Genomic DNA, 14983 nt, shown 5'->3' with positions numbered 1-14983 from the left:
TCCTTCACTCCTATCCTACACCAGTTTCCCTGACATGCTAGATTTTCTCCTGCTGTTCCTGCGGTCTGTGAAGTCCAGGGAAGAAGTCCAGGCCTGGCAGATGCAGTTTCTCTGATTTCGTTTCTCCATCCGTGTAGCCTGCTGCAATGTTTGAATGGCAGCCGCTCAAAACTGTGAACTGGTTTAAGAGTGTCTTTGCAGGCACTAGTAAAGGTGCTCCAAATCCCATCCAGGTGCAGTAGCATAGCCCAGACTGTAGTACATGGGCAGTACACCTCATTCTAGGAACTATTTTCCTCTTTCACTGTACAATTTGCCAGATGTTTCATAATAAAGAAGCCAGGTATTTGAGTATGACTCCTGAAGCATCAGGTCCACCTGGACTAAGACTAGGTTGTGCTGTGTCATAGTAAAATCTACCAACATGTGGTCCTAGGATGAAGTTTTCATAGTATAGCAGCAAAGGGAAATCTTTTGTAGGTACAAGATTCGTTTGCTAATCTGCAGATCTGGCTCAGCCAGTACAATATAATATCCAGGATAGTTTTCTCAGTCTCTCCATCCTAACATTGTCATTGACAGCTGCAAATTAATTGCATCTCTGGAAGAGAAGGTGAGGAAGCCAGTCTCACAGTGAGAGCCCTGCACAGTTGGAGCCTTCTGCCCTGTCCCTCCTGTGTACGTCCCAGCAGTGGAGTCCTCTTGCAACTGGAGTGAATGACTGAGCAGTTGCAGTAGGACCTGCAGCAGGTTGTGTCCAGGCTGAAGACTCAGCTGTCCTTACCTCTGTGTTTGCCATATTCAAAGGAAGGATAACAGTAGCCTGGATGCAGAGTATGTTGGTCACCAATTTTGTTAGGCAATTAAAAAGAGCTCAGCAGGAAGTTGAAGGGGTCAGCATCTGATTACCAGCACCTTGCTGTTGGGGCCAGCCTGTCTGAGAGTGTTGGCTGATTGTGACAGTGTGTCTGAGGCTCAGAGGAGGCTCTCAAGCTCACTCTGTGTATGCTGTTGTCCAGTCTAAGGCATGAGGTGCTTGCTAAAAATCTTCCACAGTCCCAACCATCTGGGCCATTTCCTTGCATGCTAATGCTCGTAGTTAGTGAATAAAATGTGTGAGGTTTGACTGGATCTTTGGGAACCTCCTTGCCCAGCTCAGAGCTGATGAGTTCTGTATCTGTTGACATCAAGAAATGTTGTCCTTACTCAGAACAGGCAACCCTCCACCCTGCCTGCCACTGGCCTGCTCTACTATTGAAGGAAGGTCCTGTGAAATCAGTAAGAGGATGTGGGAATGCAAGCAGAAACTAGTGTTGGCATTAACAGAGTAGCCGTTGCTCAAATCTGGGCATCAAACATTATCACTGCTAACTGGTTGGACTGTAACTTGCCAGGGAAACACCAGGCCATAGCACTTTAGCAGTGCATCTTTTTGATTTTTGTGCTTTGGAGAAGACCACTAGTCCAGTTGCTGGAACCCTGTTATCATTGCTGCATGTGAGCACTATGCACCCAGAGTGGCCTTTGCTGTAGTTATGTTCTGCTTTCTGCTGTTGGATCTACCTTTGGGCAGCATGTATACTAATTGCAGCTTGGTGCCATTCCAGGTGAAACCTTTGTCCTGGGAGATGGCCTCCCAGGTCCCCTGGAACCCCGCCTGGACCCCATGGACTCTGCCTTGAACTCTGTCAATTCATCAAGCCACAGCAGGAGCTCCAGAGACTATCGCCTGCAGGGATACAGGCACCTGCACCAACCCTCTAGCCTCACTCAGGGCAGTACCTCTGCCTTGCGTAGGCTTAGCTCTGGGGGTAAGAGAGTTAAGAAGCCAGCCCTCCGATTGTAAATTTGGCAATAAAGGGCTTTTCTAACTCCAGTTACATCTTTCTAACTTCAGCAAGTACCAGAGACTGGCCTCTACACTGTTAAACAGGTAGTCTGTTAGGTTTAACAGTAGTTCTAGAGACATGGCAGATGGGTGGGTGGAAATATGGATAGATGATGCTTTCAGGGTCAGTTATTTGCCTTAGTGACTAGGTGGGGACTTGGAAGTCAGTAAATAGGAACGAGTAGGTAAGAGCTGAATTTGCAAGTGGGTTTAGGGGGTATATCCACTGGGGCTGTCAAAGTGATAAATTGGTGTCTGAATCAGGGAGGATGGATTGGGAGTGACCAGGGAATTGAGAACTGTCTAATTAGGGTGGGAGCTGGGATGGGTGTCCAGGAGGATGTGTGGATGCGTGAATGATACTCACATATAGAAGAGCGTATGGAGGAATAGGGTCAGGAGAGCTGATAATTGCAGTAAATCAGCACCTGTCAAATCTAAGTGTTTGCAAAGCAATGGTATAATTTTATGTACGTGGCATCAGTAAAGGCCAAAACCAGGTCACTAATACCTTGGTTTGTCCGCCTCCCCCCACATCTGTGTGTACAAGTACTCCTGCACAGAAGATCTGAAGCAACAGGCTGTGCTGATTCCAGCAATTTGAGAACAGGACTTTCATTAACTCCTGCAGTGTTTAAAGACAACAGGATTTTGAATATGGGCTCAGTCCATCAGAAAATGCAGCCTATGAAAACATAAAATGACTTTGCCATGTTAAAGTTGCTAAAGACAGTGTCTGAGTGGGGAAGTGATGGGAAGGCAGAGGAGAGATGGTATTTGGGGAAACAAGTGGGAACAGAGGATTGTTTTCTACAAAGGTGAGAAATGTTAACAGATGGGCAAGGAAGTCAGAGAGTAGGAATGGTGGGGCAGACCTGAGCTGAAAGAGGGTGAGGGAAAATTGGATTTTAGGGGAAATAAAGGGGCTGGCTGTAGAAGGCTGCTCTGAAAGTAAGGCCTGAAGAGAGACAATAAGGCTTAGGTGCTAGACCTGAGCAACAGGATTCTCTTGGACATGGTTGGGATGTGCCCTCACATTGTCTCTGTCACTGCTTCAAGAAAGGAGACTGAATGGTAGATTAAATGTGAATAACTGCTGACATGATGCTGCAGTCATGCTTTAAATAACTGCTGCTGTCTTGCAATTACACCCTCCAGGTTCAGATAGATATCTTGGATCTCGAGATGTCTCGCGGCTGAACAGCCGAGACCCCTCGTCTTGGACAGTGGAGGAAGTGATGCAGTTCATACGAGAAGCTGATCCACAGCTGGGACCCCACGCCGACCTCTTTCGAAAACATGTAAATATGTCTGTATATATGTATATGGATGCAGAACAGACCATCACATGAGGAAAATCTAGGAAATCTGAAGAACAGCAACACCCTGTACTAGCCAAAGTTTTGTCCTATGAAAAACATCCTCATAAATCCTGCTAGTATCATGTTTAGGCTTGGGATTCCTCTTCCTCAGGTCACAGAGGTGAAGACATGGTAGCCGACTTAAACCTTCTACTACTGCTGCCTCTGTGCATATAAACAGTTCAGCCCTTAACTGGATTTAAATCTGGTATCCTTAGCACCAAAAACACAAAAAAATGTTCACCCTGAAATCTTAAAATTCACCTTCTAGCGAGAAAACATGTGTCCCAGGTGGAATTCATTGAGTGAGTTGCTATTTCACTGTTTCCTATAAAAAGAGGTCTTCTAATGTTCTGGTCTGTGTGCATGTCCTTAAGTGTAAAACAGCTGCAGACACAACATGGAATTCGTACAGTTAAAGTTATAAAAATATTGGCAGTTCTGCATCCCAGTTCCTACCAGGCAGTTCATCTTTCCTCTGCCTTTTGATTCATTCCATGTTATAACCTGGCAATACTTGTGAAGTCAGAAGAAACGTAGAAGAAAATACTTTGTGTGAACAGGAAGTGGCGAAGAGCTGTGTGGTTAGGTCGTGTTCCAGCCAGGCAGTTAAGCATGTTCTCAGCTTGGTGTGTCGGGTCTCAAGAAGTGAGTTGCACTGCTTGCACACGTGAAGTGGAACCCACACTCAGTGTTTTCCTGGGACAGTACTGGACTTGCTTTGCTCTGTGTGCTGAGTGTCATTGTTTGTGTTGCTGCTGGAACTGTAAATCTTGTGTGTCCTACAGGTTTGTAGTAATTTTTTAAGTGGAGACCTACAGACTCCTTCCCAAGGCAGGAGAAGAGTGAGGTATTGCAGTTCTTTCTGCTGATGGAGCTGAGACAACACTGTCTCTTTTTTTAATTAGTTTCCATTTTAGAACCACCAGTAATTGAAAAATATTCCGTTTAATTATGCAAAAGAGTGTTCAGCACTCTGCTGAGAGATTAAAGTCCCCTGTGTTGGCAATTCTGAGAAAAACTTACCTTTCATTTTAAGAAGAGAAAAGCAGAACAAACTTGGTACTGGAGAATATTGGAGATCTTACTAAGTTTGAGACCTAATTGAGCATCACCATAAGACAGGGTTTTCTATTTTGGAAGAGGTTGGGAGTTTTCTTGTTTTTCATTTATGTCAGTTAATATTTTCTTCATGGAAGCTGGGCTGTCAACAACAACTTGTCCACTCCAAAACTCTGGACAAGCCACAACAAGATAATGAGAAGGAATGCTGCAAGAGATGTGAGATCTGAAAATCATCTGTTAGCAGATGCTAAGTACAAAGCTGTTCTGCAGTTATTTCAAGCTTCGTACCCCTCCTTTCCTGAGCCTCAGTGAGGGGCATGTTTGTCTCAGCTGTAAAGCCTCAGACACTTGGAATCATCCCTGCTGGAGATGAGATGCTCTGTTTCCCTGTTCCTCTGCCAGCTGTAGGGACTCCTAGAAACTCCAGAAATCCACTTTACACATAGTGGCCTTCTCTTTGGGTTAAGAGATTTTTATTTTTTGCTTCCATCTATGACCTTGATTTTCAGCATGGTTATTTTCCCTCTTTTCCTATGATAAAGTCCAGTGTGCAAAGTGCTGTATGTGTCACAACAGGACTGGTTTGAGGGTCAGTGTATCTTCTTCCAGAATGCTTCCCCTGTAGTGCCTTGGGGTGATGATGCCTTTGAGTGACAGACTGTTCCTGTGCACTGCTATTGCCTCAAGAAGGGTTGAGTGCAAGTGTGCAAGGTCAGAAAGGTTCATGACTGGAGATCTTTGAGTGCCAAAGGCCTGTGCAGCCCAGATGTACAGCTAAAGCAGTTTGCTCCATTTATTAGTACCCAGGAGATTCCTCTACTTTGGAGCAGCTCCTTCTCCTGATCCCTTTTCCTTGCTTCCTGTTTCCATTCAGGATTTGCTAATCCTCAGCTTGACATAGCACCTGGTTGTTTATTACTAGATCATCCAACAGAAGGATTTCAGCAGATATCCTGGCACCAAACACTTGTCAAAGGCCTGAAACCCTAGTGCTGCAGACAGGGCAGGATGCAGAGGACTGCTCGTGCCCAGTGATGCTGCTTTAGCCATCACCTTTTTGGGCATGACCTGACTAAGCAGGAAGGATTTGGGCTTACAAGTGTGAATGGCAGGGGCCTGCCCTGTAGGCACTGTTTAGTGGTGTGCTTTGAGCAGCATTTCATGCTAGGCGAATAAAAACCAGAATGAGCAGTGAGAACAAAACCCTGCCTTGACCCCAAGGTGGCAGCAGGCAGCCAGAGCCAAAAAGGGCTCAGTTGTCCAGCAGTTCTACTGTGACAGCTGAGCGTCACCCTGGGCAGTTTTGGCAATGACAGGCTGGAGAGCAGAGACAGGCTCACGTTGGTGGTGTTGTTTCTCCTTCTTGCAGGAGATTGACGGGAAAGCCCTGCTCTTGCTGCGGAGTGACATGATGATGAAGTACATGGGGCTGAAGCTGGGGCCGGCCCTGAAGCTAACCTACCATATCGACAAGCTAAAGCAAGGCAAGTTCTGAGAGGACACTTGGCAGGACGGATCCTGGAAACACTGCTCCTGTCCATACATACGCGCACTCGCCTGCAGACAGGTACGCATGCACACACACCCATTTATGCCGCAGATGGACACCTCAGAAACACCCTGGACTGGTGCAGGGATCCAGTCAGCCACGCGCCCACTCCTTCCTCTGGCAGCCAGGCCCATGAGGCCTTTTGGAAGGAGACTGACAACTTGTGGGCCCCAGGGCTTCACACCAAACTCAAGTCGTGGATGTCCTGTTGGAAGCAGAGAGACTGTCTGTGCTCCTGAGCCGGTGTTTCTCTGTGATTTCCTGGTCCCTCTTCCTTGGGACTGAGGAGCTGCTCTGGATGGGAGCTTTGGTAGAGCCTTTCAGGGACTGGGCAGTTGTGCTGGATCCTCTCCCTTTTGCTCTGCTGCAGGAGTGCGTTGCTCTCACGTTTCCTACCAGCCCTGCTCTCCTGGCCTTGCCTGCTCCGGGTGGTCCTCGATTCCTGTCTCCTCAGCTCACGTCAGACGGGCAGTGGACCCCGGGATGCTGGACACTTTGCGCTTCACTGTGCCATTCTGGACAGCCAGGCTGAGAGAGAGATGGCGCCTGGAATTCACCCTCAACTCTCATAATATTATGGCTAGCTTAGAACAACAAACATCTTATACCCAGTCTTCCACAAACAGGTGGGAGCCGCAGCACATGCTGAGGTCTCACCAGCCTGCTTGCCCATCCTTCAGCATGCTCACCTCTCTTTGGAGGCAGAGCTGTGCCTGCCCTTAACTTTTGACCTTTCATGTGTTGGTGTCACTGGGCTGGGGATGGAGGCCTTTGTATTTATTTCTGACTGGGGAGGCCAGGGAGGAAGCGCAGCTGAGATGATGCCACGTGGCCAGCACATGTTACTGCTGGGGAGCGTGGAGAGAGCCGTGGGGAAACTCGATGAGGTGCATGGCTGGGGTCCGGCGTACCCGTGGCAAGGACAGGCCCTCCGTGCTAGCATTTGAGTTGGCAGTGGAGGCTGGCTGGATGCTGCAGGACTTGATTGATCCTTCTCTCCTTTTTCGTTTTTTTGTTTTGTTTTGGTTTGGTTTTGGTTTTGGTTTTTTTATAAGGAGTTGTCTGTTTAAAATGATGAGATGTTTTTTGTACCTGTTGTTGAACTCACAACCCTTGGAGATTTTTAGCCAGAAATGTAAAAGTTTGTCTTTCAAGTGGGCCTTCCTGGTCCTCTGGTGTTTTAGTCCGTCCCAGCTCAGCATGTGCAAGAGAATGTTGGGTCTGGGAGTCAGAGGAGCCCAGTCTGGTGACCAGTCCTTGCACTGCTCTTCCTGCAAGGTCTTGCCCTACCCAGGGGCACCTGTTTGTTTCAGACAGTCTAATGTATTTATTTTTGATGGCACTTGAGCAGTAATCTGCTGTCCCAATTGCATTACTGCAGCTGCAATGTAAGTATCTAAGTGGATGCCACCCAGCCCTTCCCGAAGTCAGTCCCCGGCTCGTGGCAGCCTGGAGCTTGCTAACCCTGGATCGCTCTGAGTCTGGCCGGGGACTCCGATGGCAACAGGCTTCCTGTCCCACTCTGCAACCTTTCTGTAGAAACAAGGGCTGCACAAGCCCCTGGAGCATCTTGTGCCCCAGCTTGGGACAAGCCAGGGAAGAGCTGACCTTGTCATTGCTGTTGGGAGAGTCGTGGTGGAGGTCTAGAGCTGTGGGCTGTCTCATCACATGTGCACACGCATGCACATACAGCGCACTTATGTATGCACACACACTTCCTTTCTGCATTGACCGAAGGGTTAGGACAGGAGGAATCTACATTGCAAGCACTTCTTTCTTTTCGTGCCCTTAGCTCACCCTCTTCTGCATACAAAGAAACATCTCACACCCTCTTCCCTTCAAGCCTCGAAGGCCCAAGCCAGCAGCGGAAAGGGCTCCTGTGGTGAACAAGCCCACCAGTCTCTTGCACTGGGTCAGGTTTACCCCTAAGGGGAAAGTTGCAAAAAAAAAAAAAAAAACCCAAAGTAATAAAAAGGCTTTTTGTTGTACAGCAAAGTCTCAGCTGCAATCCCTGCTGCACCAGTGTGGTCTGAGGGAGGTGGGTCTCTGGCCACCTCGCAGAGCCCTGTTGCTCACAGCACTGGCCCAGAGACACCCTCTCATTTTTACCCAATGCTGATCTCGCTGGCCCATTGCAGACAGGTCCCCGTGCGGGGTCAGCCAGTGCTTTCCTCTGCACTTATTTTATGTTCATTTGTTTATAAATAAAAGAATAACTAAGTTCCTCATTGCTGGTTGTGTGTGCACTGATTGGAGCGTTTGGCTGGGCTTCCCAGTAGCGTGAATCCCTGCGAGCACCTGCTATGGGCAGCTCCGCTAGGCTGGGCGGCCAGAGGATTGACCAAGGATTGGGCATGAGGCCTTGCATCAGGACAGGCAAATGACCCCCTTAGTGAACCATCCCTGCTCCTCTGGCATGGCTTGGAGAAGAGCTTAGGGCACCCCTTAGCTTGAGAAAAAATCAGCATAAGCCATCTGATGATCAGATGAATATGGGCTTTTTAGCCAAAGTAGCCAACCAGTAATATTAGGGCATGTTCTGCCTGTGCAGTAGACTTCAGCTCTGCTCAGCCCTTCTGACAGCCCAGCAAGGCTCCTGCTCTTTGCAGATCTGCCTCTACCTCTTAGGCTTGAGCGTGACTGGGTGCACTGGTGAGCCTGGGCACAGAGCAAGGCAGAGGCCTCCCAGGGTCTCACTGAGTCAGTGGGGCCTGTGAGGCCCAAGTTCCTGCTCCCAGCTCTGAGAGATTGTATGTGGGAGCACACAGCAGTGGACACAGAGCTTTGTATTGCATCTTGCAGCATTACCCCAGTTCTCAGGATGTCCTCCATCTGCGGGGTGCAGGGCTGCATGCAGGACATGTCCCCGAGGGCCCTGGCACCTGGGCAGCCTGCAGCTTCTTCTCTCCTCCCAGTCCTCCCCAGTGCTGCTACTACCGCAGGGCTCCAGCTCTCCACCCTCACTCTGCTTGCACTTGCTGTCTTTCCCACGGTTGTCCCCATTCCCTGCACGCCACAGCACTGCCTTCCTGCTGCCAGCCTCCAAGTGGGAGCAGACCTTCTCCACGCAGCAATGCTTCTCCCTGCTGCCCTGGGGCTGTGACCTGTGCGGGGACTGTGTTGGTGCTGGGATCCATTTCTACCTGGGTACGTGCCCTGGCATGGGATTAGTCTGACGCCTCTGGTGACACCGGTGACTTCACAATGTGGCACCCTTCCAAGGCCACTGCTGGCAGCTGACCCAGGAGATCGTCTCCAGGAGAACAACGCACCTGGCCCAGGAGCTGCCGGCCCTTTGCGGTAAACAGGGCTACGGTCCCTTGCTGTCCGAGACACTTGGTGTGAGAAAGTGACTGGGGTTTATTCTGAGAGGGGCCAAATGGCCTGGGCCATGGACTGATCCCACCGACCCCCAGCTGTGCTGCGGTGTGCTTTGTGTGCAGCTCAGACCAGGCATGGAGCTGGGCTCCTGCACCTGCTGCAACCCTGGCTCTACTGAGGGTTAGGGAGATCTTGGTGTGATTAATGGAGACTGGCAAATACAGAGGGGGAAGCAGGCCACAGCCTTGTGTTTGCCAGGACATTTAGGAGCCCCCCAACATGGTCTCTGTTCCCTGCATGTCCAGCAAAGGGCTTTGGGAGCACATCTGTACTTGTGTCCCACACAGCCAGTAGTCCTTCTGGCTTGTCCCAGGGTGACAAAAGACACCCAGCTCCATCCTGCAGGATCCCGGCCTCCTCCACACTGGAGCAGAGCTGGGGTTGAGGTGCCTGGGGCTGCTGGCAAGTGATGCCTGCTGGACAGGGACTTCAGTGCCCAGCCAGGTCCTGTGATGCAACACCACGTCCTTGGTGCCAGCCCTCCAAGGGGGATTCTGTAAAATGGGCATAAAAGCGTCCTGGTGGGAGCATGGCTTCTGTGGGGCTGGTGGCACCCAGAGGGCTGGTGGCACCCAGCATGCACCATGAAGGCCCCCCATGCTTGCACACAAGCATGGCCCAGAGTCTGGCCCAGTCGACAGCATTTGCCACATGGTTTTGTGTCCTGGCTTCCTCCCAAGGGCTGTGTGAAGAACAGAGAGATGCCTGCTCAGGGCTGCGTGGCTGCTGGCAGGGTGTGACACCTGGGTCTCCTGCCCTGAGGTGGCCTGAGGTGGGACAAAGCCCAAGGAGGGGTATGGCCGGACATTGGCTGGTCAGCACCACTCTGCAGCTTGGGCCTTCCTCTGAATCCTTCCTCATGTGCCTGTATTTCTCTTCATGCTTGGGAAGCAGGTTGTCCCCAAGCCAGGCATCCTGTGACAAATGCTGGGGAAGGCTGGGCTCTGTACTCAGTCTGTGACATGAGGCAAGGGCTGGGGGCTAGCTCAGGGCTGCCTTGTTTGTGTCCAGGGTCTCAAGTCATCCCAGGGAGATGTCCAAGGACTTCGCGGTTTCCCAGTGGGAGATGTGATGAGTGGGAGCACTGGACAGGGCAGCGGTGGGGGCAGAGGGAGCAGGGAAGGACCAGCCAATGGGGACATCTCTGGCCTCCAGGTTGGGTCTCGTCTCTGACGAGCTCCTGTTTTGCAGGTTGGAGTCCTCCCTGCTGCAGGAGCCTGCAGCGGGGATGTGGGGTCCCCACTCACCTGGGCAGCGTGGCGGGCAAAGCGCAGCCCCCGGCAGGAGTCCCTGAGCCCGTCGGTGCACAGCTCTGCACGTCTGCCCCCCATCTCCAGGTGCAGCCCAGTGACATGTAACAGTGGATGAGGCAAATGCCACTGGCAGCCAGACTGTGGGCACTGGGGGCATCTGAGCCCTGAGACCCCACCTCCAGTTTCTCCTCAGCACAGACCAGTGCCATGACAGCATGTACCCCAGTGCACCCTGTATGCAGGCAGCTGCGGGATGGAGGCGAGACCCTGTGAGCCGGCAGCCAGCAGCATGGCGGGGGCAGATACATCTCTCCTGGCCCCAGGCGAGGAGGGGATTGGAGGCGTGGGCAGCTCAATGGCATCACCAGAGGAGGGACCCTCTGTGCCAGAGCCCTCAGAGGGACTGGTGATGGAGACCAAAGGGGTCCCTGGTCAGCCCCACACACTGTACTTGGGGAACCTGAACCCACGGTACTCGCCAGAGGTGCTCTGCAGCATACTCAAGGACATCCTGGGCACAGCGGGCCTGGTTCTCCAGCGGCACCACATTGAGGTGGTGAAGAAGCCGAGGCAGGCCTATGCCTTAGTGCAGCTGGGCAATGAGATGAGCCTCGAGCACATTGCAAAGCAGCTCCTGGTTGCTGCAGACATGGAGCAGAGCCTCATCAGAGAGCTGGTGGTCAAGGGAAAGACACTGGTGGTCGCGGAAGGCAAGCAAAAGGCACCCAGCTCCCAGGAGGACAGGGAGGTGGGTGCTGGTGGGGTAAAGGGGATCTGGGTGGGCCTGGAGGGCCCAGCACAGATGGGGTGGGAGCAAGGGCTGTCTCAGGCACCTCATGTCCCTCCTGCAGCCTTGGCTTTGTCACTTCTGCTGCCTTTGGCTGGCACCCTTGGGGCTTGCTGGGCACCACTGGGACTTCAGTTCAGATGCCACCATGTCTCCAGGGCCAAATGCTCCTTGCTTTGAGCACTTGCTAGTCTGTGTAGTGCTCACAGCCATGCTCCCTGCCTCCTTCCCTGATTCTCCCCCATCCCCAGGACCCAAAAACTCTCCTGGGGCATTGGGGATTTGGGGCTCCAACATGTCAACACAGAGCTGTACTGTCCCCCCTATCCCCTCCTCCCCAGGACTGTTGCTTTGTGTACGTCCAGCCCAGCAGTCCCCATGCTACAGTGGCTGGTGCCCTTCTCCAGCCAGGCCTGAGGTCTGGGCCTGAATCGTCAAGGGAGTGGGCAGGGGGGGGGCCACAGGGCTGCACATCTGGGATGGAGATGAGTGAGCCTCTTCTGAGCCCAGCATGGCCCTGGCACCCTCAGCCAAGTGAAGGGAGTCTCTTGGCATGACAGAGAAGGTTTGGTGGTGGGAATTCTGCAGGATGAGGGGGTTGTGTTTGGCAGTGGAGGCTAGACTGCAGCTTGAGTCTCATACTGCTGCCCAGATCTGGGTGGCAGCCCTATGGTTTGGGCCTCCTGGGACATCACCAAGAGCAAGGCCCTGCTCTCCAGTCCCAGCCTCAATGCTTGGTGCAAAGGTCTCTGCAGCTTGCCCCAGTGGGGAGCCCTCAAATCTGTTCCCTGGGTCTATAAAGAAGCTTGATAAAGGGGTTTATGCAGAAGTTTGGCTCCCAGCTCTAATGTGTGTCCCCCACCAGGGCAGAGAAGCTGGGGCTGTTGTCTGGGGCCACCCCCGCAGGATGACTCACCTGCCCCTGTCCCCTTGACCAGGTCCCTTTTCCTGAATCCGCACAGAGTGACTTGGAGGTGACTGTGAGCAGCTCCCCAGCACATCGAAGCCCGGGATCTCGCAAGCCTGGCAAGGGCAGGGCACGAGGCTTCGAGGCCACCCAGCTCAGCCCCAAGCCCTGGGGCTCCCTGGCAGCCCAGTCAATGATGTCTCGGAGAGGGACCCGCTCTGACAGTGCGATAGTGCAGCAGGAGATCGTGGGCCAAGAGCGCCTCTTCTACGGGGCCTTCATGGGCAGCGAGACCAGGAATGTGGAGTTCAAGCGGGGCAGTGGGGAGTACCTGATGGGCACCCTCAAACACCACGTCCGCAAGTATGTGTGCGCCTTCCTCAACAGCGAAGGTGGCAGCCTCTTTGTGGGAGTGGAGGACACAGGCTTCGTGCATGGCGTCCACTGTGGGCACAGGGAGGAGGATCGCATCCGCTTGCTCATTGACTCCATCCTCAAAGGCTTTAAGCCCCAGGTGTTCCCCGACACATACGCCCTGACCTTCATTCCTGTGGTAAAGGCAGGGGACCCAGGGACATGTCTCAAGGTGATTCGTCTGAGCGTCCAGGCACCGGGGTCGCAGGGCGAGCTGCTGCTCTATGAGACGGACCAGGGTGAAGTGTACCTGCGCCGGGACGGCAGCATCCAGGGCCCACTCTCTGGAAGTGCCATTCAGGAGTGGTGCCGGCAGGTAACTGCCCAAGTGCTGGTGCAGCCATAGCCTCAGTGGGGGAGGATGGAGGTGACAGCGCTGGCCTCGCAGTCCCCAAGGCAGGGCTGGGGTGGGGCCTGGATCCAGCCACCTTTTCAGGGGGAAGATGCTGAGCTGTTGATGCTGGGGCTGGTCATTCCCTGCACCATCATGCCTTGGCCAGTCCCACGGTGACTTTGCTCCCCGCCCCCCCCCCCCCAAAAAAGGATAAGGGCACAGCAGGACTTGGATAGTGCTGGTAACTAGCTATGACACACAGCCCACCCCACCATGCTCCCTGCAGCCCTGGGGGCCCCAGCAAGCTCTGAGCTCAGCAGCGGATGACAGGAGCATGCACATGCGCTGTGTAAAAGTGCTCCTCTCTTTATCCCTGGTGACAGTCTCACTGATGGGGCTGGTGGACAGATCAGCCCAGGACAGGCACCAGGTCACTGTTTCTTGGCACTGTCCCACTGCTGGGTCCTGGGACAGGGCAGGCTGGGGGGTTCTGGGGATAGTGAAAGCACCACTCAGCAGGACTGCTCCAAGCCACATGGAGGCTCATTTCATCTGTAAATTTAACTGTATCATCCAGTCTTTACCTCCAAATAGTCATTACTGTTGCATCCTGAGCTAATAAGATAAAACACAGTTTTGAAGGAACATTTTAGGATAGGCAGCAAAGTAAGAAAAGCCCGACCGGCACAGAGCAAGTGGGACAAGGTACAGTAAACCCCCATGGCACTAGCCATGCAGCAAGGGCTGTGCTGAGTTTGAAGGCTCTGGGCTGAGACCTTGTGTTTGATGGAGAACCAGGTTAGCAGATCCAAGCATTGTTCTGTGATCCGTGCAGCATGTACTGAACTGACTGAGAAAGCAGCTATGAGCTGCGTCTTGCCTGTCCCACAGTGATGGGAGCCCAGTTCAGCCCAGGTGATTTCAGGGAAGATGTTTTGGGGAAAGTTTTATCTGACATGCATGAGAGGCTGCAGGGGCAAGGCTGATGTGGTGAAATGCCAGCACCTGGACCTGGCTGCCTGCTTTTGCCGGTCCTGAGCCATCCCCAAACCCTGTGAACTCATAGCAGAAGAGACAGCCAGGTTCTCCCTTCAAGAAGAGACAACTGGGCTAGCACTTGTGTCCAAGATGATAGTCTGCAGGGTTTGTGTCCTGGTGGGGAGCTGAGCCATCCTACACACCCAACAGACCCCAGCTCTCCTCTCCCAGGGAGAAGCCTCAGCTCAGGGCACTCATCTCTCTTTTGATAACTATTTAATTTACAGCTACTGAAGAAAACAGAGAGTCATTTTGCAAGGTTGAAAGCAGCTGTTCCCCTAGCAGCAAATGCCCAGTTCCCAGCACGCTCCCCTCAGCCACCTTGGCCCCTTTTTCTGCACCAATCCTGTCACAGCCCTGGCCACACAGTCTGGACCCCGCAGAGCAAGGGAGGGAGGAAGGAGCCTGGCTGAGGCTCTTCAGAATATAAAGCCCAGCCCTGTCTCCATCAGGAAGCTCCTGGCATCTGTTCTTTCCCCACGACACTTGCAATTACTGGTACCACTGTAGCATCACTGCTCTTGGCTGGCTCTGCTCAAGAGCAGGCAGTGCCCAGCTCAAATTTTCTATGGCTGCTTAACAATCTTGCAGTGAACAAAACAGGGACTGAACTGGGCCCAGAAACACACTCCCTCCTTAAGTCAGTACAAGAAAAGCAGTATCTTATTAAGCCGTGAAGCCTATTTCAGATTGTTCTTCTGGTGCCTCCCTGCTGCCAAATACCCTGCTTGCATGCAGATAGAGCTAAGCCAGCTCGGGTACCCTTGGACACATGCTCTCACAGCTCATCAAGGGAGGAAATGCTGGGCCAGTATGTCTCTGCAAGGATCATTTACCAGGCTTTCTCCGTCCACAGAAATGGTCAGGAGAATTGAAGAAGCTGGAGGAGAAGATTGAGGTGCTGCTGAAGGAGAAGGAAAACCTGCTGCAACAACTCAACCAGCTACAGAGCCCGCAGCCCAGGTCCAAAGTCTGCACCATTGTGTGAGCAGGGCTGGAGATGGAG

General features: G+C 52.5%; 2 protein-coding genes across 5 annotated transcripts in view; both read left to right on the top strand.

Annotated features, from left to right (window-relative positions):
* The window catches only part of SCMH1 (Scm polycomb group protein homolog 1), an 82807-nt gene extending 74716 nt beyond the window's left edge, over positions 1–8091 (top strand). For all 4 annotated transcript variants that reach the window (XM_067311381.1, XM_067311380.1, XM_067311378.1 and 1 more), the window contains 3 exons: positions 1608–1811; positions 3047–3189; positions 5684–8091. In XM_067311381.1, coding sequence (XP_067167482.1) covers positions 1608–1811; positions 3047–3189; positions 5684–5809 — 473 coding nt within the window. In that variant the 3' untranslated portion in view covers positions 5810–8091. The remainder of the gene's footprint in view (positions 1–1607; positions 1812–3046; positions 3190–5683) is intronic.
* Positions 8092–10786: 2695 nt separating this feature from the next.
* Positions 10787–14965, top strand: SLFNL1 (schlafen like 1). The gene is made up of 3 exons (XM_013942950.2): positions 10787–11245; positions 12433–12921; positions 14834–14965. The coding sequence occupies exons 1-3, from the start codon at positions 10787–10789 to the stop codon at positions 14963–14965; spliced, it is 1080 nt and encodes a 359-aa protein (XP_013798404.2).
* The last annotated feature ends 18 nt before the right edge of the window (positions 14966–14983 follow it).

The sequence above is a fragment of the Apteryx mantelli genome, chromosome 27 (assembly GCF_036417845.1).
Source record: "Apteryx mantelli isolate bAptMan1 chromosome 27, bAptMan1.hap1, whole genome shotgun sequence".
NCBI classification, from domain to species: Eukaryota; Metazoa; Chordata; class Aves; order Apterygiformes; family Apterygidae; genus Apteryx; species Apteryx mantelli.
This window is presented reverse-complemented; position numbering and strand designations above follow the sequence as displayed.